At 45.9% G+C, this 26,637-nt stretch overlaps 1 protein-coding gene across 1 annotated transcript in view; it reads left to right on the top strand.

The window, feature by feature from the left end:
- grin2ca (glutamate receptor, ionotropic, N-methyl D-aspartate 2Ca) overlaps positions 1-26,637 on the top strand; it is a 113,940-nt gene that overhangs the window by 62,512 nt on the left and 24,791 nt on the right. The window contains exons 5-6 of the mRNA XM_072442654.1: positions 8,337-8,451; positions 17,736-17,947. Of these exons, the coding sequence (XP_072298755.1) occupies positions 8,337-8,451; positions 17,736-17,947 (327 nt within the window). The remainder of the gene's footprint in view (positions 1-8,336; positions 8,452-17,735; positions 17,948-26,637) is intronic.

Consider the following 26,637-nt stretch of genomic DNA (forward strand, 5'->3'; position numbering starts at 1 on the left):
GACCCAGTGCATCCTAGCTATGGGAGATACCAGGTAAAATGCGAGGTTGGATGGGTGGTGGGGCTTTTGTAGCCAAGGAGAGTTTGGGACCAGGTGAGAGGCGAGGGGGGATGGGTGGTGGGGCTTTTGTTGGTGTAGTCGGCATAGCCCTTGCTATATTGGGCGTGAGTGGAGCCATCTTAATGCCTGATTTGATCAGACTTTCAAAATGGCTGGGAAGGCCCATGGGTGAGAGTGGAGATGAGAAGGAGAATGATGAATCTTTAGTGGGAGTAGATGTTGCAGGGGGAACCCAGGGCTGGTGTGAAGGCAGGGGCGATGACAGGGATGTTGTTGAAGATTGTTCCTTTGCTGGAGGCGGTGGAGGTGAATGTGGAGCAGCTGGAGCTGAATCCTTTGCTGGTGGTGGTGGTGGAGCAGCTGCTGATGAATCCTTTGGTGGAGGCTGAGGTTGTGGTGCTTTTGATGTTGAAACATTGGCTCGGTCTCTGGCTGAGGGAGCAGGAATTCTTCTCTCATTCCTCTCTTCTCTAACTATCTGCTCAGGACCCTGTCCAGACCCAGTCCAATGCCTCAGAGCGTGGAGCAGGTTCTCTGTCAGCACCCTCACTCCACCTCTGCATAGGTGGGGGCCATTTCTCTTAAACAGGTCCTCTCGTTTCCAGAATAGATAGAAGTTCTCAATGTAGTGTAGTCCTCTCGGGGAGCACTCTTTGGACAGCCATGTGTTCAGCTGAAGAAGCCGGCTAAACTTGTTTATCCTCCTGTCGATGTTTGGAAGAGGTCCACTTATGAAAGTTTTGATTTCCATTTTATCAAGCACGTCGAATAACTTCAAGAAGTCTTTTTTCAAAACTTCAGTCTGTTCCCGCCGCATATCCACTGCACCCACGTGCACAATCAGCTGTTTAGCTCCTCCATGCTTAGCCATAATATTTGGAAGGAGTGACGTTATCTCAGAAACAGTGGCGCTTGGAAAAGAATGTGTGTTTATCTTTTCATGCGTCATGTGACTTATCGCGCCGTCCCCAACTAAAACAATCTGCGTGACCTTGGCAGATCCTCCTCGCTGTATTTTGGCCACGTCATCTTTCCTTTTTTCATTTAATTCCATCTCTGAAAGTGGTAAAAATCTGTTGGTGAGCTGTATTTTAGGTGACTTCACGTTATCTTTGTATCGTTTAGGCTTTGCTCCAAGTTTGTTCCAAGAAACAGCCTGGTCTTTCTGGTTTTTAGACAGTTTTGGAAACGACACAGAGTCACTGCGGTTTAGGTTGAAAGTAGCAGTTTTTCTTGTAAAAAGTGTGCTCTTCTTACCGTCGGTTGACACAGGAATGGTATCGTGAAGAACTTTTTCAGATTCCAAAACAAATATCCGTGTTTTCAGCTCATTAATTTCTTGTTGATATTTCCGACAGCGTTCACAGTCTTTCTCACTTCTTCTCCCGGACATGTCGCTGGCGTCAGATATGTCGTTAAAACTGGAAAAATGTTCTTAAAATCCTTGGTTTACTTGAAAAAGTCTAAAGCAAAAATGTTTGGAAGACAAAAACTGATTAAAAAGAAAAATAAATAAGGAAAGCAGCGATAGCAAGCGGAGCGAGCAAAAAAGCGTGTGCACTCTTCGGAAGCAGGAAGCATGACATAATAGACATTATATGAACATTTTATAGACTTTATATAGACATATTAGAGACGTATTATAGACATATTATAGACATTATATCAGAATGAGAATCAGAATATGGTTTATTGCCACTTCAATGAAGTCCTTTCCTGAAGTCCACAATCATCTCCACTGTCTTCTGGGCGTTGAACTCCAGGTTGCACCAAGACACCAGCCGCTCCACCCCTCTCCTGTAGACAGACTCATCCCCGTCTGAGATGAGCCCGATGAGGGTGGTGTCGTCCACAAACTTGATTCGTTTTACGGAGTCATGGCTGGAGGTGCAGCAGTTTGTGTACAGGGAGAAGAGCAGGAGAGAAAGTACACAGCCCTGTGGAGTTCCTGTGCTGATTGATTGATAGTCCCAGTGTCTGAGACATCTGAGGTGGGGGAGGACCAGGCGCTCAAATGACTTCATGACTACAGACGTCAGTGCCACAAATCTGTAGTCATTAAGTCCAGTGATCAGGGGCTTCTTGGGGACAGGGACAATGATGGACGACTTGAAGCTGGGACATGGCATGACTCCAGGGAGGTGTTAAAAATGCCAGTTAAGACAGGGGCCAGCTCGCCTGCACAGTGTCTTAAGGTGGCCGTGGTGACACCGTCTGGTCCAGCAGCTTTTCGAGGGTTGGATTTGCTAAATAGTCTGTTTACATCCTGTTCCTGAACTGTGAGAGGGGTGGGGGAGGTGGGGGGTACCTGGGTTGTGTTGGCAGAGGTGGCCACAGTGGGGGAGGGGCTGTCAAATCTGCAGTAGAAAGTATTTAGTTGTTGGGCCAGTTTTCTGTCATCTACAGAAGGGGGGGCCCTGGGCTTGTAGTTTGTGAGTAGCCGGAGCCCACTCCACACAGAGGCGGGGCCACTCCACACAGAGGCGGGGTTGTTTTTCGAGAACTGCTGCTCCAGACGCGTGGTGTACTGGGCTCTAGCTCTCGACACCTCCCTGCTAAACCCGTACTTTGCCTCTTTGTAGCGCCCTCTGTCACCGGCCCTGTGCGCTGCCTCCTTTTGATGTCTCAACTGCCTCAGTTTGGGTGTGAACCAGGGTTTGTCATTGTTGAAGGTGACTTTTGGTGTGTGACGGTATAATGCAGTCCTCACAGAGTCGAATGTATGACGTCACCGTGTCCGTGTCTTCATCCAAACCGTCTGTGGCCGCTCTGAACTCCTCCCAGGATGTCCAAACACACACGTAGCTCCTCCACTATAGGCATATTATAGACTTTATATAGACTTTATATAGACATATTATAGACTTTATATAGACATAATAGACATATTATAGACTTTATTTAGACATATTATAGACATATTATAGACTTTATACAGACATAATAGACATATTATAGACTTTATATAGACATATTATAGACATATTATAGACTTTATATAGACATAATAGACATATTATAGACTTTATATAGACATATTATAGACTTTATATAGACATAATAGACATATTATAGACTTTATATAGACATAATAGACATATTATAGACTTTATTTAGACATATTATAGACATATTATAGACTTTATATAGACATAATAGACATATTATAGACTTTATATAGACATATTATAGAGTAGAAAAAGCTTCAGTTGTAGTCATCTGGACTCAGTTTGAAAAAGTAGACGTTTCGACTCTCATCCAAGAGTCATTGTCAATAACAGAATTTAGGTCGAGAACTCCGATATTAATACTGTTCTGTGGTAAGACCCGCCCATTGGGAGGAGCCTTCCTGAAGTAGAAAGAGTTGTTGGTTTCAACAGAAACTCCCCCCTTGTATCTACCGAGCTAGCCTATTCAGAATCTTAATGGGCTGTTAAAACCTCTTTGTCTTAGTGAGACCCTGGCTCAACCACCCTGAGTACCTGATTAGCATTTGAATGCCCTGGTCCTTTACCTTTCCAGGGGTTCAGTAACCCATTATAGATAACAGGAAGATTAAACCTAAGCCCTCCATTTCTGTTTAAAGAAGGTCTTTCTTTTTTTTAACAAAAATAGCTTCCTTGACTCCTCTTTCAAACCAAGGAAGCTATTTTTGTTAAAAAAGAATGAGGGATTACACCGAGCCATATTATAGACATATTATAGACTTTATATAGACATAATAGACATATTATAGACTTTATTTAGACATATTATAGACATATTATAGACTTTATACAGACATAATAGACATATTATAGACTTTATATAGACATATTATAGACATATTATAGACTTTATATAGACATAATAGACATATTATAGACTTTATATAGACATATTATAGACTTTATATAGACATAATAGACATATTATAGACTTTATATAGACATAATAGACATATTATAGACTTTATTTAGACATATTATAGACATATTATAGACTTTATATAGACATAATAGACATATTATAGACATATTATAGACTTTATATAGACATAATAGACATATTATAGACTTTATATAGACATATTATAGACATATTATAGACTTTATACAGACATAATAGACATATTATAGACTTCATATAGACATTATACAGACATCTTAGAGACATATTAGAGGCATTATACATACATATTATAGACATTCTATAGGGTTAGGGGTCTTGGCGCTCGTCTGTTAGCTTCATGTGTTTCCATGCTCAGCTGGAGCAGATGAGAGGAGGAGCTTTGGCAGGTCGTACCGCCCAGATTCTGCTTAGATCGCTTAAAGGGGCCGATGTGGAGACACTTTTGAACTGATCCGCTCTAAAGCGAAACTGATGGAAACATGGCTTATGAGAACTTCAGTTTTAGAGCTGCTCCGTTTGAGAACATTTGAAAAAACAGTGAACAGACTTTCATGAAGGTTGTTGGAAAAAGAGGGTTTTGTATTCAAATCAAATCAAATCAATTTATATTTGTAAGGCCCAAAATCACAACAACAGTTGCCTCTGAGGGCCACAGGGAGAAATTAATCAACAGTGTCTGTGGTGGCGAGTGAGTCAGACAATGTCTGTGGTGGCGAGGGACGATGTCCCAGGGTCCTCTGTCCTTAGACTCTCCTTCTCGGCCAGGAAAAACTACAAAAAAAACCTCTTTGGGAAAAAAGCGTAGAAACCTGGAGGAGTTCCAGTGAAGGAGAGATCCGACTCTCACAGACGGACAGACGGACACGAGGAGACTGGAGCTGGACCCACTCTTCAGGCAGATGAGGGACCGACTGAGGCGAACTGGACCCACTCTTCAGGCAGATGAGGGACCGTCTGAGGCGAGCTGGACCCACTCTTCAGGCAGAAGAGGGACAGTCTGAGGCGAGCTGGACCCACTCTTCAGGCAGATGAGGGACCGACTGAGGCGAACTGGACCCACTCTTCAGGCAGATGAGGGACCGTCGGAGGCGAGCTGGACCCACTCTTCAGGCAGATGAGGGACCGTCGGAGGCGAGCTGGACCCACTCTTCAGGCAGATGAGGGACCGTCGGAGGCGAGCTGGACCCACTCTTCAGGCAGATGAGGGACCGTCGGGGGCGAGCTGGACCCACTCTTCAGGCAGATGAGGGACCGTCGGAGGCGAGCTGGACCCACTCTTCAGGCAGATGAGGGACCGTCGGAGGCGAGCTGGACCCACTCTTCAGGCAGATGAGGGACCGTCGGGGGCGAGCTGGACCCACTCTTCAGGCAGATGAGGGACCGTCGGGGGCGGGCTGGTATTTTATTCATCAAAAATGTCACAATGTGACACAATGACTGCCTTAGACCTATATTATCCTGTTCAATCACTATGAACCCTTCAGATGCAACACAAACTGTTTAGTATGAACAAGATGCTGATTCAGCCTAACTTCAAAGCAGAGCTGCTCCAGATCATTATAGACTGTTTATTCATGAGCCCATCTGCCCCCTCCCTTTAAGACCAGCCCGACCCATCTGCCCCCTCCCTTTAAGACCAGCCCGACCCATCTGCCCTCCCCTTTAAAACCATCTGGGCACCTGCAGAGAAGATCACAGGATCGTGAACCGCCGCATTTGCTCCAGATCTACATGGTTCTTCCCAAATGTGAATCCTGTTACTTTGAAGTGTGTGTGAGAGTTACAGCATGAACGTGTAACTGTCCATAGTTACAACTAAAGAAAATATATCAAAAAGAAGAGAAAGACCCGTTTAATCGTCTGTAAAGGGTATAAAGTGATATTTATGCTCTTTGTGGTTATATTTGTGGCTCAGTCTTTGCAACGGTGAAAGGAGCTGGAACTGCTAAATCATGTGATCTAACTGTTAGAACACTCCCGTTAGAAATAAAGCATAAAGCAAGTTAATTTATATTTTTTGTGTGTAAATTGTACAGGCACTTATTCACTTTTTACTGTTTATTTCATGCAATAATCGACAGACTAATCGATTATTGAAATAATCGTTAGTCGCAGCCCTGTAATGAACACTGTTTGAAATGTTAGAAATGCTTAAAAACAGCACCGACCTTGGACTCGCTGTGTTAAAATGAGAGTTTTCTGAGGCTCAGAGATTAATTAAACAAACGTGAACGAACCTCAAAAACTCCAGGTCTGTTTAAATGAAGGAAGAACATTATAACATGGTTTAAAGTGTTCATTATTCAAGCATCAGCACATTTAAAAAGAAAGTCGCAGCTGGATTCAGAGCGCCTTGGCCATGTTTGCCGCCAGTTCAGTCACATTCATAAACCTTTTTGAGCGATCACAGTTTGTGTGTTTGCAGGATCTGGAGCTTGAATAAAGTTGGAACAGAAATGGTCATTTGGCTTTAAAAGAAACTCAGATCAGATTTTGGAGATTGCCTTTTTGATGGAAGCGTTTCCGAGCCGCGGGCCGGACTTGTGTCCTTTGTCTGTTCTGATACGATCCAAACTCTAGCTTTGATACTGTACGAGCCTCTTTTACCCACAAGTCTTTGCTCTCCCGCTGAATGGAAGGTCATCTGCGCAGAACAAAGCGCCGCTCATCTCCGTTTGGTTTCATCGGATCAAACGCACGTCTCGTCCTCTCGCTCCGTCGCCGTCGTTCACCTGTTAATGGGATTAGCGCAGATTAATGGCTTTTTCACACACGCGGCGGCCATCTTGCCCTCACCTCAGCCGGGGACGCGAGAAAGCGGCTCCGCGGGTCCAGTTTTGCACCTCACATGGAAACGGTTTACCCACAACACCCTGAGTCACACCTGCAGAGAGCCCTGCCTTACCATCAGACTCGAGGCCCTGAAAACTGGTCGGATCACTCTCGTTCTAGTGTAAATGCTGATTAAAGAACCCAATCAATGCGAATGAAAGGCCGAGGGCTGAGAGGCGTTCAGGGACGTCTAGTACTTTAGCATTCACACTCAAACTCTGCAGAAATAATTGCTTTTGGTTTTACTTTAAAGGGACTGTGCGAGGCAGATAAAGAACCTTTCATCCGGAGTAGAGACCGTTTCTCCAGGAGAAGATCATCTGGGTCCACAGGTCATCGATGTGTCTGTTCCACACCCAACGGGAAGTGGGAGAAGAAGAAGAAAAGGCAATGAACAGGCTGCGAGGGAAATTAAATATAGTTTGATGGAATAAGTAGTGTTTATCAGAGGATAGTGCTCAAGCTGCCATACTTCCCGCATAGTTGCTCCTAGGGCAGCGGAGCTGAAACTGTAGCTTTATATTTCTGTTCCTAACTAGTCTGACCATAAGCCATTTCAAAGAGGAATGTTTTTCACGTTTTCAAAGATCAAGCGCTGCATCTTGGAGTCTAATGAAAGCACACGTGTCGAGATACACGTCTAATGTTCCCATCTGGTTCTGCGCTCGGATGCCTCAGCGTGATCCGGTGTGAAATGCACATATGGTCACATGTTCAGCGAGATTCCAGCCACGACGCCTCGACTGTAGTTTGGATTAGGCCGCTCGGGTAAACGTCGTGACTCGGAGGCGGGCGACGCTGGAACCAATCTGGGACAGTCAGAAACGTCTCCGTGAATTGAATGCGCGGCGTTGAAGGCCGGCGCTGAATACTGAGCAGAGACGTGCGTCCAGCGAGAGACGCCTGTTTAAAATTCTCCCCAAACTTGTCCTAGATACTCTCCATTTCCTCTGGTTCTGTTTCGCCGAGACTGAAACGTGCTGATGTTTGAGCGAGTTAATTGTTTGGAGACGACAGAAGCGGTCAGCGGGCAGAGGTCAGCGGTCAGCAGGCAGAGGTCAGCGGGCAGCGGGTACAGACCAGGAGGTTCTGTTTGACACATTTACTTATCGTACTTTCCCTGGGCAAACGAGTACTCTTTACCCCCTTAACACTGACTGTTGAGAGCTTCTGAGCGGTTTGGTCAGCGTCGGATTGAAATGTTTTTTATGGCTAAAGAGATACAATGAGTCGTCCATAATCTCATATTCTGTGTTGCTTGAGCTTCTCCTGTGCAGTTTTTAAGTCCAAAAACCATCACCTGAGTTCTGAGGTCAAACTGTGTTTACGGCAAAAGCGTTGGTGCTATTCACGTTGCCTAAGGGTTCCATTTATTTCTTTTTTCATTGCTCCTTTCCATTGCTGACAGCAGAGGCGGCTCTAATACCTAACTGGAGATATGCTGTAGTTATTAAAGTGTGTTTTCCAAACGTAGACACTTTTTTAAGATCTTGAAAGCCAGAAGATTACATCATTCTTCCACTTTGAACTGAAGGTTTGTTTTGTATCTGCAGACACATGCTGAACGTGACGTGGGAACACAACGACTTCTCCTTTAATTCCAATGGTTACCTGGTGAACCCCGCCATGATCATCATCACGCTGGACCGCGAGCGCCAGTGGGACAAGGTACAACACTCATTCTACGCCTCTTCGCCTTTCTCGTTCTCTTATTAACGTACGATTTGTTACGCTTGGTCAAAGAGAACTTGTTGTAGTTCGTCATTTGATACGTCAATAAACTAAACCCAACACTTGTTTTCTAACGTCACTCTGGTGTTAATGACGAGTGGTTGTCAGTTGCCTGAACAAATGTTTTTTTAATAAATTGTGATGTTTGGTGGCCGACGCTAACTTGCATGCATTATGTTCAGTTCACAGACAGTGTTCAGTTGACAGTGTTCAGTTGACAGTGTCAGGTTACAGACAGTGTTCATTTGACAGTGTTCAGTTGACAGTGTTCAGGTTACAGACAGTGTTCAGTTGACAGTGTTCAGGTTACAGACAGTGTTCAGTTGACAGTGTTCAGTTGACAGTGTTCAGGTTACAGACAGTGTTCAGTTGACAGTGTTCAGGTTACAGACAGTGTTCAGTTGACAGTGTTCAGTTGACAGACAGTGTTCAATTGAGAGTGTTCATGTTACAGACAGTGTTCAGTTGACAGTGTTCAGTTCACAGACAGTATTCAGTTGACAGTGTTCAGTTCACAGACAGTTTCAGTTGACAGTGTTCAATTCACAGACAGTGTTCAGTTGACAGTGTTCAGTTGACCCTGTTCAGTTGACAGTGTTCAGTTGACAGTGTTCAGGTTGCAGACAGTGTTCAGGTTGCAGACAGTGTTCAGTTGACAGTGTTCAGTTGACCCTGTTCAGTTGACAGTGTTCAGTTGACAGTGTTCAGGTTGCAGACAGTGTTCAGGTTGCAGACAGTGTTCAGTTGACAGTGTTCAGTTGACAGTGTTCAGTTCACAGACAGTGTTCAGTTCACAGTGTTCAGTTCACAGACAGTGTTCAGTTGACAGTGTTCAGTTGACAGTGTTCAGTTGACCCTGTTCAGTTGACAGTGTTCAGTTGACAGTGTTCAGTTGACCCTGTTCAGTTGACAGTGTTCAGTTGACAGTGTTCAGTTGACCCTGTTCAGTTGACAGTGTTCAGTTGACAGTGTTCAGGTTGCAGACAGTGTTCAGTTCACAGACAGTGTTCAGTTGACAGTGTTCGGTTCACAGACAGTGTTCAGTTGACAGTGTTCAGTTGACAGTGTTCAGTTCACAGACAGTGTTCAGTTCACAGTGTTCAGTTCACAGACAGTGGTCAGTTGACAGTGTTCAGTTGACAGTGTTCAGTTGACAGTGTTCAGGTTACAGACAGTGTTCAGTTCACAGACAGTGTTCAGTTCACAGTGTTCAGTTCACAGACAGTGTTCAGTTGACAGTGTTCAGTTGACAGTGTTCAGTTGACAGTGTTCAGGTTACAGACAGTGTTCAGTTCACAGACAGTGTTCAGTTGACAGTGTTCAATTCACAGACAGTGTTCAGTTGACAGTGTTCAGTTGACCCTGTTCAGTTGACAGTGTTCAGGTTGCAGACAGTGTTCAGGTTGCAGACAGTGTTCAGTTGACAGTGTTCAGTTCACAGACAGTGTTCAGGTTACAGACAGTGTTCAGTTCACAGTGTTCAGTTCACAGACAGTGTTCAGTTGACAGTGTTCAGTTGACAGTGTTCAGTTGACCCTGTTCAGTTGACAGTGTTCAGTTGACAGTGTTCAGTTGACCCTGTTCAGTTGACAGTGTTCAGTTGACAGTGTTCAGTTGACCCAGTTCAGTTGACAGTGTTCAGGTTGCAGACAGTGTTCAGGTTGCAGACAGTGTTCAGTTGACAGTGTTCAGGTTGCAGACAGTGTTCAGTTCACAGACAGTGTTCAGTTGACAGTGTTCGGTTCACAGACAGTGTTCAGTTGACAGTGTTCAGTTCACAGACAGTGTTCAGTTGACAGTGTTCAGGTTACAGACAGTGTTCAGTTCACAGACAGTGTTCAGTTGACAGTGTTCAGTTCACAGACAGTGTTCAGTTGACAGTGTTCAGGTTACAGACAGTGTTCAGTTCACAGACAGTGTTCAGTTGACAGTGTTCAGACACACATTCTCTCAAATGCGTGGGGACATAGGCAGAGGAGCTTGTGGTGATTATAAAGTCCAGGCGTGTTGGGCCTGAACACACCCTCAGACTGTAATACTCTGGATAATGTTTAAGGATGAGACGTTCAGGCGGAGGAGGTTTGTTTACCGCTGTGATTGAAGCACCAACACTTCGCCCTGAACGAGACGAGTGTTCAGCTCCTCCTCCCGACACCGCGCTTCAAAACACACATTTGTAACTGCTGCGTGTCCAGGATGCAGATGCTTCACCGTCCAACACGCTCACGTCCTGCCGCGTGTTGGACCGTGAACACAGGTACTTTCAAATACTCGAGTAGCAGAAACACAAAGGACGAAAGAGTTGGGAGAATATTATATGACCTGAGTCTGGAGTCGGTTTATGATGATGTAATCGGACAAAACATTAAATATGGCACAGATTCATTTCCACAGAAGAAACAAACATCGCTAAACAAAATCGTGTCTGAAGTGCAATAAACACAATGTTTATATCGTCAACATGAAGCTCGTTTATTCTCTTTAATCCATGAGTGACAAACGCTTTATGACAATTAAATGACGTGAACGTTTGTGTTTCTTGCATTACTTCTTCAGAAATGTCTATCTTTTGAAAATACCACATTTAGTTAATTATTTCATGTTTTTTTCCTTCTAATTACATAAACTTTAATTCATTTCAAATTCAATTCAATTCAATTAAAGTGATTTTTGTAACGCACAAACTCACGACAATGAAACAGAAACGATTCAGCAAAAGGATAAAAGTCCCATCATCCCCTTCGTCTGCAGGAAAACTACAAACCCCTTCACAGGTCAGTGTCAGGGTCACAAGGTCATCTAAGGCGCAGTCGCCCCGGGAGGCCACACCCCTGCAGGCCACGCCCCTGCAGGCCACGCCCCTGGAGGACTGAGTCTCTATGATCTGACGCGATGTCCACTTACTCTTAACACTTAGTTTGTCTGAATACATTTAACTTTTTCAGTCCTTGAGTGTTTTTTGTCACGAAACAGCTTGATTATTGTTCCGTCCGGATCCATAAACCGTAAATTATGAACCATTTCTTGCGTGAAAAGAAGTGAAAAGTGAACATTTGTGTGACAGCAAATGGAAAACTGCATTTCATTCAACAATTATACTTTGATTATTTATTTTGTTTGGTCATAAAAAAGAGACGCCAAAACATTGAGTCAATTAGTTTTCCTCATTATTGTGATCTGTCTTTTTAAAATGCCAGATTTTGAGCTGTATTTATGCTTTCGTCCTCCCAGCGTTGGCTTCAGTTCTGAATCGCGTCACGTCCGGGCAGCTACTCTCACGATTACACCTCCTTTCCGAGCGGTTTCCCGAGCGTGTTCGGACGATGCCGCGGCGACGTGTCCGCAGATGTCTCTTTTGTCTGTTTCCGTGTCTGGACTGAACCGCGCCCTTCTCGGGGACGTCTTTTGTGCGGTTGGAGCTGGCACTGGAAAAGATCGATTTACATCCCGACCTACAAAGAGGCGGAGCACTCGCACCGCTGAGCTCTGGGCTCCGTCCCAGCATCAAGGACAAAGACAAATGTTTGGATTGCCCGAGCAGCCGATCAATAGGACGCGCTGCTGTTGACAATCGCAGACGTGAAAACACAAACTCGTCATGTTTTCATTCCTTTATCTTTCATTCTTCGCGGCTCGTCCACACGGAACACCGGAAATACTAGTTCCGTCGCCGTAGAACGTTCTGAAGCCGCGAGACGTCGTTCACACACCGACGTTTGTTCTGCTGAGCGTCTTTAATCACCGCCTGAATTGATTATTTGCAAAGCTGTAACACATAATCAAACACGTGCGGTATTAACTTCAAAAAAATCATTTACACAACGAGATCAAAGCGTGTGATGTACAATGAACCGACAAGTCCCGTTAATTAAGTCGGCTCATTTAAATGCTCAAGTTTTGCTCCTTTTAGTTGATGCATTTGCACAAACGTTATTTTAAATTCCTGATGTAAAACCGTGAATACATGTTACGCTCATTATTTAAACCGAAATACAACCGACCACGACTAATGTAGCAGCGAAAATACAAAGCACGACTTTAATTCAAACATTTACGATACAAAACCATGACAATAATGAGCTGAGGGAAGTCGTTCGGCTTCATATCCAAAAGGGAGTAATCCATGTTTATTCATCATTTTACTGAAAACACCTGCTCCTGTTAAAGGTCAGAGCGTGTAATGTAATTTAGCTGAAGGCCTCGCAGCGGGAAGGTTTGACTTCTGGACCTCTGTTTGACCCTGTGTCCGGGATCAACTCTGAACATGCACAAAAGCCTCGGCGAAGGGCTCGACTTGGCCCCAGCGACACTGAACCCGCTCAAATGTGGCAGAGGATAAAAATCACCTCACTTCAGGACGCTCCGCCAAAACCTCACACATTTTCGCCCCGCTCAGAACGCTTCTGCTGATCCGCCTCAGCGAGACGTGTTCCGGCAGCGGCAGGTGAAGGAAAGAGCCGGAATAATAACGCTGAACATCTTTGTATGATTTAACCTTCCGAAAAAGTACAATATGCAAATGTAATAAGAGGAAATGTGTCCTCCGCACACAGTTTCACAGGTGTTAGACTTGTACCGCGCAGTGAGCGGCTGTGACCCCAAGGAAAACTCATCCAAGAGAACAGAGTTATGGGATTTTCCAAGAGCAATAAGCCACTGTGGCTGTGATGGAAAAAGCCCGAAACGAGCGCCAGCCTAAGCCGCACGGGCAGAAGTCAAACTAAACCCAGCATTTTCACCCACTTTAAAACTTTAGTTCACTGTTAATAACCTGTATTTCTCAGTTTGTTATCGTAAAACAGACCTGGAGAGAAAGAAATCACCTCCTTCATGATGTAAAAGTGCTAAAAACAGAACTTGCGACTTTAAAAACAAACAATAAATATAGCCGCAAGCTGCAATGATCGGCCCTCGCCACACCGCCGCCTTGCCGCAAGAGGAGGGGGCGCTTGTCCTTTTATTACGCCTACTGCTGAATCTGTGACGCTGTCACATCTTCTCCCCTTTGTTTTACCATCAAATAGCAATTTTATTTTGAATTCTTGGCAAAATGTGCGGCTTTGCCGCACAGACACCGTGACTCTTTGAATAAAAATGTGGATAACTTTTGATGGTCCACACCTGAAGATGAGTCTCACCAAATTTCACGTTGTAAAGTATAAAGTGTAAGCATGTTCTGGTAATTTCCCCTTTGGAATAACATGGGAGGTTTCGGTCATCGCTACAGCAAAGCCATAACAATTATGACATGGGTCTCATTGACTTTTTTGATGGGTATGCCAAAATTGAGTTTTGTGTCAAATTTCAGATAATTTCGCAAAACTAACCATTTAACCTCCATATAAAATCTGTAGGGGGCGCTGTGGTGCCAAATTAATTAATTTCACTTCAAGTAGGTTTAGGGCAAAGAGTTTAACAACTGATTGTAATTTGACACAATTCGGACTTTATCTGCGCAAACGGCAGAAATGTTAAATTTGGGAGATTTCTGAAATTCTAGCTAAAGTTTGCGGCTTCGCCGCTCAGAGACCGTGACAGGTATCAATGTAATTTGAATAACTTTTGATGTCCCACTCCTCAGTACCATTTTCACCAAATTTCAGCTTTTTAGAGCCAACGCCCTGGGAGAAGTTAGTAAAAGTACGATGTTTGGAAAAACTCCCGAGTCAAGCTTAGCCATTTTTGAACCAATATGGCCGACATTTGGTTGGGTGGACGACGTTGCCGTAATAATATTTTTTACTTCTCTTGTCACCATCTACCTCTGCGCCAAATTTCATGATTCTACGATTCGATTTTTTTTGGGTCATTTCCTATCTCAATGCATTTTTGGTACATTTGGGGGCGCTGACGCGCCAATTTTTTTTATTTTAGAAAAGGGAAATAGCCAGAATGTAGAGAGGCACGATTTTTAGAGGTGTGCAAATTTTTGTGACTTTTCGTCAATGTTCACTGGGGGAAAAATAGGGGGGTTGGTCCCGAGAAGAAAGAAAGAATAATATTCCGATGCGAAAACAATGTTTCCCATTTTTCAAATATCATAAACTATACATTTTCGGAAAGCGCTCGCGCTTTCCTACCTCATGGTGTGGGTCCCTGGTCAGTGACGGGTACTTTCGTTAATTTTGAGTGGGCTCCGCCCACTTTGTGTTTTTGGCCCTCTATACAGTAATAATGTTAAATTTTTGCATTACAAGCTTATATGCACGGAACATGCAAGAGATGGGGAATGTATTCGTGAGCTACTTAGGGCAAATGAGTGCTTTATATGGGGATGACGACCGCGAAGTGCCCGTTTAGTGCACACTTTTGCACGGGCTTCGCCCGTTTACAATGGTAATGTTCCATTTTCCTACAACTAATTAGTATGCACGGGGCGTGCGTGAGTGAAGGAGTGCGTTAGCTTCGCACGGCCTTACGAGATTAATAGGCGTCTCGCCTTGGCGCTCGGGCCTAATAATAATACATTTTATTTGTAATGCACTTTTCCAATGGAATCTCAAAGCATCACAAAGTGTCCATGAAGAGACAAACTTCTGAGCACAGAAAAGGCCCTTCAAGATCGCCCGCTCAGCCAAGAAAACCTGCTTCTACAGAACTTTCCATAGACGTGTGGTCAGGGTGTGATTGACAGGTCTCAAACTGCACACGAGTGAAGCCTGAACACCGTTAAACAGACAGGAGATGCTTCGATTGGTTCTTAATGGCAGATGAGCTTGTTTAAAGTTCATGTGCGTCAGGAAAACCGTCCAATGCGATTCTATCAGCAATTACAGCTACAAAATCCTTTATTTGCCTTTAGACTGGGACAAGAGCGCTCTGACCGGTTTTGGGGCACCACGCTTTCTTTGCGCGCCCCCTAGAGGACGGAAAAGGGAAACTACTCGAGATCCCGAGCACGTAACGACACTGAGCGTAAATGATCCAAACACGCATGCAAATCAATTTGATTTGAGAGAAAGATATTTAATTACAACGGCGATAACCCCCGACGCGGCGCGCGTCCCGGTCGCCCCGGCGATGGCGTCTGCGCCCGCTCGCATCCCACATATTGAATCAAGCACAAATCTGCATCTGAACGGGTCGCGGCGCCCTCGCATAAGTGGCCGCCAGACGCTCCCTTGATTAAACCTTTATCCCCTTTGAGCGCCCGTTTCTTCCATCTCGCCGACTCCCACCGGATGAAAACGCCGCCGCGCCTTTGACCGGAGATGCGTATGTAAATTAGCGGCGCGTTTTCCCCCTGTGATGCGCCGTCTGCTTGTTGATTCACGCCACGCTCCCGGCTCGACGTGAGGGAAAGGAGGTGTTCTGCTTTACGGCCGTCGGAGTCGTTAAGATTTATTTGTCGTTTATGGCGGAGCGATGCGGCTTTGCGACGTCCTCGGGCGGATGTCTTTGGGGCGCGGAGGGAAGAGCGGCGTCGTGCTCGCGCTCCACAGGTTGATTATTGTCATGACCAGATCCATAAAAAGTCAAGCGTTGGTGAACAGTGAGTTTCGATGTCGTGGGTGGAATAAATGAGGTGGAAAGTGAACGTTTGTGTGACGGCGGATGTTCACTCTGCTCATAACACCACATTTATGTTTGAGCGCTGATGGAATTCTGCAAAAACAAAACAAGATAATGCACCGATTTTTTCAAATAATAAATACAAATTGATGCATCAAAGTTTTTTTTTTTTGTAGCACGTTGTAGAATAGCATCATGGAAGGAAGAGACAAAAAGAGTTTAGGAAAGCTTCTTCCCACTTGAATATATTTCTTCTTCTTTTTAAACATGTCAAATATCTTTCTTGGTCATTTTAGTTCTTTATAACTTTATCTTTATGTCCTAGTTTCGTGTTTTCCAGTGTTTATTTAAACTACAAATAACAACTAAACCACCATACTAAACCAAACTTAACGTCAAAATATAAAGACATATTATACTGTAATAAACCGACCCTTAAAAGTAATTTCCTTTCCAAAACCCGGTCTTGGTTTGAGCCCAGTTTAGTCTCGATTGGGTGCGTTCATACTCTCACCCTTCTGTCCTCTCACCCTTCTGTCCTCTCACCCTTCTGTCCTCTCACCCTTCTGTCCTCTTACCCTTTTGTCCTGTCACCCTTCTGTCCTCTCACCCTTCTGTCCTCTCACCCTTCTGTCCTCTCACCCTTCTGTCCTCTCACCTTTCTGTCCTCTCACCCTTCTGTCCTCTCACCTTTCTGTCCTCTCACCCTTCTGTCCTCTCATCTTTCTGTCCTCTCACCCTTTTGTCCTGTCACCTTTCTGTCCTCTCACCCTTCTGTCCTCTCACCTTTCTGTCCTCTCACCTTTCTGTCCTCTCACCTTTCTGTCCTCTCACCCTTTTGTCCTTTGACCTTTCTGTCCTCTCACCCTTCTGTCCTCTCACCCTTCTGTCCTCTTACCCTTTTGTCCTGTCACCCTTCTGTCCTCTCACCCTTCTGTCCTCTCACCTTTCTGTCCTCTCACCCTTCTGTCCTCTCACCTTTCTGTCCTCTCACCCTTCTGTCCTCTCATCTTTCTGTCCTCTCACCCTTTTGTCCTGTCACCCTTTGTCCTGTCACCCTTCTGTCCTCTCACCTTTCTGTCCTCTCACCCTTCTGTCCTCTCACCTTTCTGTCCTCTCACCCTTCTTTCCTCTCACCTTTCTGTCCTCTCACCTTTCTGTCCTCTCACCCTTCTGTCCTCTCACCCTTCTGTCCTCTCACCTTTCTGTCCCTCACCTTTCTGTCCTCTCACCCTTTTGTCCTTTGACCTTACTGTCCTCTCACCCTTCTGTCCTCTCACCCTTCTGTCCTCTTACCCTTTTGTCCTGTCACCCTTCTGTCCTCTCACCCTTCTGTCCTCTCACCCTTCTGTCCTCTCACCCTTTTGTCCTGTCACCCTTTTGTCCTCTCACCCTTCTGTCCTCTCACCCTTCTGTCCTCTCACCCTTCTGTCCTCTCACCCTTTTGTCCTGTCACCCTTCTGTCCTCTCACCCTTCTGTCCTCTCACCTTTCTGTCCTCTCACCCTTCTGTCCTCTCATCTTTCTGTCCTGTCACCCTTCTGTCCTCTCACCCTTCTGTCCTCTCACCTTTCTGTCCTCTCACCCTTCTGTCCTCTCACCCTTCTCTCCTCTCACCCTTCTGTCCTCTGACCTCTCTGTCCTCTCACCCTTCTGTCCTTTGACCTTTCTGTCCTTTGACCTCTCTGTCCTCTCCGTCCTTCTTCCCAGGTGGGCACATACGAGGTGGGCATCCTGCAGGTGAGGTACCCCGTGTGGCCCCGGTTCGGCTCGTACCTGCAGCCTGTGTCCGATTACAGACACCTGACCGTGGCCACTCTGGAGGAGCGGCCCTTCGTCATCGTGGAGGCCGTGGACCCCGCCACCGGGACGTGCGTGAGCAACACTGTCCCCTGCAGGAGACAGTCCAACAAGACCGAGGCGTGAGTCTATGTCACAATTCAGTTCAAGAGTCAGGAGAAGATCTTATCCTGGGTGATGGGTTCTAGGTCCTGGGTGATGGTTCACGGGTGATGGTTCACGGGTGATGGGTCCCGGGTGATGGGTCCCGGGTGATGGGTCCTAGGTGATGGTTCCGGGTGCTGGATCCCGGGCCCTGTGTCCCAGGTGATGGGTCCTGGGTGATGGGTTCCGGGTGATGGGTCCCGGGTGATGGGTCCCGGGTGATGGGTCCCGGGTGATGGGTCCCGCGTGATGGGTCCTGGGTGCTGCATTGTGGTTGCCAATGCAGGGGGGTGAAAGGATATATCGTGCTTAAAAGGTGCTATAACATTATTCCCTTATCACAAACAAGATCTGGAGTTGTGATGAGCTTCTTTACTGTTTCTTTTCTTTCACGTTTCTTTTCTTTCATTGATCCTGTGGACAAGGTCCTCTTGTTCTGAGCCTCAGAAATGAGTCAGTTTGAATTTTGTGATGTCAAAGGTTCAAATCCTGCACCGTTTTAAGTCCAGAAATCATTACCAAACTTGTTCAAAGCATTTTTGCTGCCAAATCATGTTATTTCAGCTGCACACTTCTATGTCGGGCGAGTTGCCTTAAAGTCTTAAAGGTGGTATGGACGATTTTTTTCAGCAAATTTGTTATCATATTTCCTCGTGGCGTGGATAAATCATTTGTCCTGCCACGTATCAATCATAAAACGCACCTACCGCTCACCTGTAGCCGCTTGCAGCTCGTCCCCACGTTTCCGCGTGCCTAAGCGCATGGATCTATCATAATATAGTTCCCTCAGTGTACGGGGCAAAATGAAGACGGAGAAAGACGTTCGAGCTGACGTAGAAGTGGACAGAAATCTACGGGAGACGAGAGATGCGATGGGCTCCGTTGCGCTAATAAACAAACGCACGTGTGTGTTGTATCGGTCCGCACGGGTTCTCAAATCGCCGAAAAATCGTCCATACCGCCTTTAAACGCTAGCTTTTTTTTGTTCATTCCTAACTGCTGCTGGTAAAGGGCAAGCTCTGTGTGACGAAAAATAATGTGTGTTGTCTAAATGTGGGTGTTAGTTTCTAAAGTTCTAAAACATAAGAGTGCTCCAAAGGGTGTTTAAACAGGAATAAAAATAATACAAATGTGTCCTTTAAGCGCTCAAATGCACAAGACACATTTCTACAACATAATAATATCTAAAGACAACACCACGGACAATAGGACCGTGCTCTAGTGGCTGTAATAATGTAAACATGTCTAATTATGGTCAGTTTAACAAGCTTGTGACGTGACACTCAAACGTTACCTAATGTTACTTCATGTTACTTCATGTTACCTAACATTACCTAATGTTACCTAACCTTGCCTAATGTTTCCCACACACAAACAGCCCGTCTTCATTAGAAGGTCCAAACGCCCGCTCTGTCTACACCTCCATCGTCCTGCTCTTCATCGTCCCGCTCTGTCCACACCTCCATCGTCCTTCTCTTCATCGTCCCGCTCTGTCCACACCTCCATCGTCCTGCTCTGTCCACACCTTCATCGTCCCTCTCTGTCCACACCTCCGTCGTCCCGCTCTGTCCACACCTCCATCGTCCTGCTCTTCATCGTCCCGCTCTGTCCACACCTCCATCGTCCTGCTCTGTCCACACCTCCATCGTCCTGCTCTGTCCACACCTCCATTGTCCTGCTCTGTCCACACCTTCATTGTCCCGCTCTGTCCACACCTTCATCGTCCTGCTCTGGTTCTCAGTGTCGGATTAGCACTCCTCTGTAATTGATCCGGAGCGTAACCCCTGTGGTGCCATTAGCCTGGAGATTAAGCACCTCGGCCTCCTCCATTATCCCCCCCGCTCTTCTTTACGTCTCCTGCGAGGTGAAGCGCTCATTATGGCCTCGACCCAATTGCACCAACCGAGGGTCCTCGCGGGCGCGTATCAATTAGAGCCGGCAATTAGGGCGCGCAATCCATCCTGCGCGCCGACACTGATATCCGCGGTCATTAGCGGACGTATTAGCCGCGACGCACAAAGAGCCAAGACGAGCGGCGCCGCAGGAGGAGGTGGCGATAGCGAGCGCTTTGCAGGGCCCTATCGCAAAATGGATCCACGGCCGCAGCGTGACAATGTGCGGAGGAAATAAAAGGATCAGAGACGGTCGATAATGTTCAGGAGGAAATTAAAGTCCTGAGAATGCAAAGCGCGTTCCCGTTTCAGAGAGAGGACGTGTCTCGCGTTCTGTTGGCAACAAACTCCCACGGACGCCATCTTGATCTCCCGACAAGCTCGTCCGTTTCTCACGTGTCACTGAACGTAAGCCTCACCCTGAACCTGTTTGTCTTCAAAATCACATCATTATTATTTACTGTGTTATGCATCGTTTGTTTTGGGGTTTGGACCTTTGTTTTAGAACTTCAAATAATGTAACTGCAGCATCAGGATTTGGTGTTAGCGCTCCATCTACTGGCAGCAGAGGGATTTACCGAGGGGAAATAAACAAAAAAGCTAGCTTGCCCTTGACTTGCTAATGTGAGCGCGCGGCTGAACGAATCTGTGATGATTTATGGACTCACAAATAGAACTCTGCTTTTCACAAAGATTGGAAATGTAATGTTTTCTGAGGCTCGGGGGGAGAGGACTTAAGAGCACGATTCATCAAACAAGAAACAAGAAACAAGAACAAAGAAGATCTCAGTGGGTTTCACCGGATGGAATAATGGGTATTAAAAGCATAAGCTAAAGACAAATCCAGGGATGTTTTTGATGACTGGAAATAACATGGACACAATAAATGGTGCTTATGGTTTTGTAGATTCCATTTTGTAGATTTTGTCAGCTCAAGGTTTAAATCAAGGTCACATGATCTGAAATCATCTTCAGCCGGGTTCATTTCATTGGGTCGTTACCTGAACCTCCGCTGTGCCTCGGATGGACAGGGCCAAACGCACCAGAGGGAGTGAGAGAAAGAGAGGGATAGAGGGAGGAAAGAGGGAGGGAGAGAGGGAACGATGGGGGAGGAAAGAGGGAGGGAGAGGGAACAATGGGGGAGGGAGGGAGAGAGGGAACGGGGAGGAAAGAGAGGGAGGGAGAAAGGGAACGATGGGGAGGAAAGAGGGAGAGAGAGAGGGAACTATGGGGGAGGAAAGAGGGAGGGAGAGGGAACAATTTGGTAGGAAGGTGGAAGGGAGAAAGGGAACGATGGGGAGGAAAGAGGGAGAGAGAGAGGAGGAAACGGAGAGAGAGGGAATGATGGGGGAGGAAAGAGGGAGAGAGAGGGGGAACGATGGGGGAGGGAGAGAGAGGGGGAATGATGGGGGAGGATAGAGGGAGGGAGAGAGGGAACGATGGGGGAGGAAAGAGGGAGAGAGAGAGGGAACGATGGGGGAGGAAAGAGGGAGAGAGAGAGGGAACGATGGGGGAGGAAAGAGGGAGGAAAAAAAGAGGGAAATGAGATGGAAAGAAGAAGAGTGGGGGGGGTAGATTTAGAGAAACGAAAAAAGAGGGCATGAGAGGAAACATTGAGAGAAAACAGAGGGAAAAGGGTAGGTAGAAATAGAGAGGAAAGAACAATAAAAGGGTGAATAATCATAAACGTGACCTGGACTTTACACACAAATATTATTAAATCAAAATGTCAAAAAAGAATGAACGATTTCAGATTTTCCTTGGCCTTCGGTCACATTTCAACTGTTATTTTGTTGAATTTGTTTTTTCTACTTTTCAGTACAAAATAAGTATTCGTTTGATTAGAGGGCGAGCCGAGTGCTCAATCAACCCTTAGTTGTCTTAGTTTTACATACTAAACCAAGAATAAACCAGGACTAAACCAAGACTAAACCAGGACTAAACATGGACTAAACCAGGTCTAAACCAGGACTAAACCAGGACTAAACCAGGTCTAAACCAGGACTAAACCAGGTCTAAACCAGGTCTAAACCAGGACTAAACCAGGTCTAAACAAGGACTAAACCAGGTCTAAACCAGGACTAAACCAGGTCTAAACCAGGTCTAAACCAGGTCTAAACCAGGTTTATTTGTAGCTGTTCTTTCTGGTGTTAGTGTAATATTTCAGTCTTCCCTTAAAGGACACATATTGTGCATTCTGTATTCTTAGTCTTAACACACTTTTATATCTTTTTTATTTTTTGAAAGATCATGTTTTAGAACTTTTAGTGCCCATGACAGGTTTTTCTATCTACTAAAAGCACAAGTGACTTTCCCTCATCAGGACTTGGTGTTAGTGCTCCATCTACTGGCATCAGAGGGAATTGCCACAACTCGCCCCGACAGTCTGGCCATGACATGTGGACCTAAAAATAGCACAGGAGACTTCAGGATTTCTTATGGTGACGTCTTAACTAAAGACGCCGTGGTGTGAACGCAGTTTTAGTTAAGACGTCAACATTTGCAGGCTGGACGACTGTACATTTGAAGGCAGACGCTCAAAAATAAACTGACCAGCAGACGTGCGTCCGAGGCGTCCAGCGCACATGTGCAGAGGAGGGGTTATTGTGTTCCCTGGTGTTGCTTGTTCTCTTGATGTGATGGAAGACCACGTGGAGAAAGTGGCTTTGGTGTATTAACTTTACCAAGTCCAAACGGAGGTGATGGGCCCCGGGGCCGTCAATGTCATTATTTGCTCCAAGAGCTGCGTCTTAAGGATTTTTTTTTATTGTTGCGTGGTTTGTTTTGGGTCTTCTTCCGGGTCGTGTGTAGCACGTCACTGGAGCGTCATCTCTGATTGGCTGCTGCGCCGCGTCCAACACAGGAAAGTTTTGTTCAACCATTGCTTCGCGCCGCAAAAACGCTGGGCGGGAATGTAAACTGGATGCTTTGATGGAGTGGTGTGAACGCCCCTTCAGGCTCAGAGCGAGAGGACGTGAAGGATGAAGCTGAACACAACTCCAGGACTGTTTCTGCTGATGCAGGAAAACAAAAATGCTTCTGCTTTTGAATCAAACGTATGACAATGAAATAAGAAGTATTATTCTGTTGGACTAAGAGAGTGTCCCGGCACTTGAGTGTCCTGCCGCTGGGTGTCCCAGCGCTTATGTCCCGACACTGAGTGTCCCCGGCCCTGAGCGTCAAGGCCCTGAGTGTCGAGGCTCTGAGCGTCAAGGCTCTGAGTGTCCCGGCCGCAGATAAATCTGGGACTTGTCACTGACCATTTCAGTCAAACTTCCTCCCGGTTCTCCCAGATCCACAGGGGCCCTTCAGAGCAGTTTGGGCCCCGCTGAGACGCGGCCTCTTTGAGCTGGCGGACACAGATTTATGGGCGAGCCGTGGCCTGGTGAGCTCTGCTATTGACCGCCGCTGCAGATAATGTCTTCATACATTAGCCCGGCGCCGAGGGATCAGACTGGAGCTGACTTCATCGAGTCGGAGAGAAGCTTCTGTGGATTCTATGGCGTAAATTTACACTTGAAACGTTTAGACCCGAGCGCTCAATAACACGAGGCACGAGTCCAACTTCTCTCTGAGCAAGTGATGCTATTTCATATCTTATGTCTAGACCAGTGCAAGCTCCGGCATCATTCAGACCACGGTCTTTGCACATTAGTTAGATTTTTTTTGGCGTCGTTTTCTATTCAAAACTGGCACAGGTGTGAACAATCAGAAGGAAATCAGATTCTCACGTCAGGTGTATGACAAATCTCTGACCGCCAATCATGCGCTCAAACACACGGTTCAAACCCTTTGGATCCAGTCCCTGTTTTTGTGAAGCCTTGTAGGGACATTGGACAATACTTATACTAAAATATACGGAATTATCTTTACAGATGAAACAAACAGTTGGATTTAGGCATTTGGACGTCCAGCTTTCATGGTTAAATATTCAATCTGCAGCGTGTCCTAGTGGGTCTGATGTTGGTTAAAACTTTGCTAATTCTAATGGAAATACTATGTTTTCTCTGTGAATTATGTTCATTTTAAGAACAACTGATCCAAGTCAAACCAAAGTCTTCATGGCCGTTGTCGACTTTGAAACCTCAGCTGATGGTAAACTACAGCAGGTCGCATTTAGCCCACAGCTATTGCTAGCATTATTTGAGCACATTTTGGATGTTGAACCGCTTCATTCTTCTTCTCTTTGTGTCTTTGTGTCTGTATTTGGTCATTACACTTCTGGTTGAACAGTGACACAGCAGATCTGACTGTATCTGGAGAAAAACAGTGGGATTAGTTGTGTCGCCCTCTGCTGGCAGTGGTGGGGAACGGTGTGTGTAGCGACGGGTTTAGCAGGACATCAATTAGCTACATGATGCTAACAGCTTTGTAATGAATGGAGTTTTAGCCAGAGCACAACAACTCTGTGATATGTTTTTGTATATTTGATTAATCCTTTCTCAACTAGACAATTAGTCAACTTCCTTTTCAGTTGACTAATGTTAAACCAACAGAGATTAAATACTAAACTTCTTTCAAAAGTAATATTTACCAGTCGTGACACAGAAGTTCTTTTGTCTGCTTTTTTACATATTCACATTAATAAAGACTAAACTGTCGTAGCCTGATCCTTCCTGTTTTATGTAAAGCGCTTTGACGAACTTGTATATTTATTATTCTGCTCTTCCCTGTTGTAGATATGATTTTGTGGAGGAGTTTTGAAGGTTGTAAACACGATTAATCTCAATCCGTGGTCCACACCTCTGCGCGGCTCTGTCATCTTCAGAGGGCGGAACAGACACACAAAATGAGTCCAGGAGCATTAGCATTACAGAGGAGACTGAAATATGAACTGCAAATCTAATACAAGACTGGACTGGATGGAACTGGATGGACTGCAGATCCCATTATATCTCCTATATAACATGAATTTACTCAAAATTAGAATGAGAAATGGTGTAAAACTGCTGTAGAAACGTTTGTTTATAAGGATTAAATGATTCACAGGCCGAAAAACCTGGAACTCACTTCTATGTCAAACATATAATCTTTGTTGATAGTCACGTCTGTGACCTGTAATCTGCTGCCTCTTGCCAATTAGAGTCTTAATCACATGCTGCTGTTTCATGTCATTGATAGTAACGCAGCTCTCGGCCCATCCCCGTGGCTCTCGCCCCCTCGGCTCGCGGCCCGCCCCCGTGGCTCTCGGCCCGCGGCTCTCGCCCCGCCCCCGTGGCTCTCGCCCCCTCGGCTCGCGGCCCGCCCCCGTGGCTCTCGGCCCGCGGCTCTCGCCCCGCCCCCGTGGCTCTCGCCCCCTCGGCTCGCGGCCCGCCCCCGTGGCTCTCGGCCCGCGGCTCTCGCCCCGCCCCCGTGGCTCTCGCCCCCTCGGCTCGCGGCCCGCCCCCGCGGCTCTTCTCTGTAGCTCGTCTGTCTTGAGTTGACGATGTCATATTTAGTATTCATGAGGAGTTTGTCTTTATAATTGTGACCATGGGACTGTCCCGTCGGGTCGGTCTGAAGAGCTGCTTCACACTCAGAGGGAACAGGATGAACTTTGACAAAGTGACTGCTTTACTTTCAAAAGCCGAGTAATCCAATCAGAAACATTCATTCACGAGTGGAGACAGTTTGTTGATTACTTCAATATCCAATAGAACAACAAAGTGTTTTTAGAGCTTTGGAGCCCCAGAGGAGATAAAACCTTTAATGATGCAGCAGCCGGTCGGGCAAAGCTTCCGGGCCAACAACAAAGACAAACCTCCAAAACATTTCTAGTAATAATGACTTCAGTTTGTTTTGTCCTCTTTAAACACTTTTCAATAGTGCAAGACTTTACCCACAGCTGACCTTTAGTGTTACGGACATCGCAGACACTTTGGATGTCCAGACTCACAATTTTGAGTAAATATTAGGTTAAGGTTCATATCCTCGTAGGATTTGACCCATGCTTCACTGGGGAGCGTGTCAGGAGCCGCGAGGCCTCTGGATCCTGAGCTCGGCTTGGTCTGGTCAGGACGACTGGACAATTTTATTAGTTTTGTCTGACCTGGGAGTGGACAGGGCTAACACTGACCACACTGGGGTCAAAGCCTAACCTTCCATATTAGATTTATTTTCACTTTTGTGTTTTCCACTAAATATGAAACACCCAGAGTCTGCTGCCCGTCCATAAACGTCACTGCACACTACTGTGCTTACGGCTTATTTAAAGAGTTGATTTTCAGGAACATAAAATCAAGTCAAAATTGAGAAAAGGTCTTGGCTCAATTAGTTAAATAAAGGGTAATAAACAAATAAATACATTTTCACTTATACTGATCAAAAATTCAATATTGATCAGTATAAGTGAAAATGTCTCAATTCACCAGACAATATATTGTAACCACTGCCAACAAAGCCTGCCAGACCTGTACGAGCCACCAGAACACATACTCAAGTATTTTTGGGTGTTTTTGAATGTTTTTCAGTGTTTTATCAGATCCCGTTCTAACCCTGTGGCGCTGCTTGGCGACCTGATCCCGTTGTAACCCTGTGGTGCTGCTTGACAAACCGATCCCGTTGTAACCCTTTGGCGCTGCTTGACGACCCGATCCCGTTGTAACCCTGCGGCGCTGCTTGACGACCTGATCCCGTTGTAACCCTGCGGCGCTGCTTGACGACCTGATCCCGTTGTAACCCTGCGGCGCTGCTTGACGACCTGATCCCGTTGTAACCCTGTGGCACTGCTTGACGACCTGATCCCGTTGTAACCCTGTGGCGCTGCTTGACGACCTGATCCCGTTGTAACCCTGCGG

Source organism: Eucyclogobius newberryi, unplaced genomic scaffold, assembly GCF_026437365.1.
Source record: "Eucyclogobius newberryi isolate DKJ021-1_F unplaced genomic scaffold, fEucNew1.0.hap1 SCAF_13, whole genome shotgun sequence".
In the NCBI taxonomy this organism is placed as follows: Eukaryota; Metazoa; Chordata; class Actinopteri; order Gobiiformes; family Gobiidae; genus Eucyclogobius; species Eucyclogobius newberryi.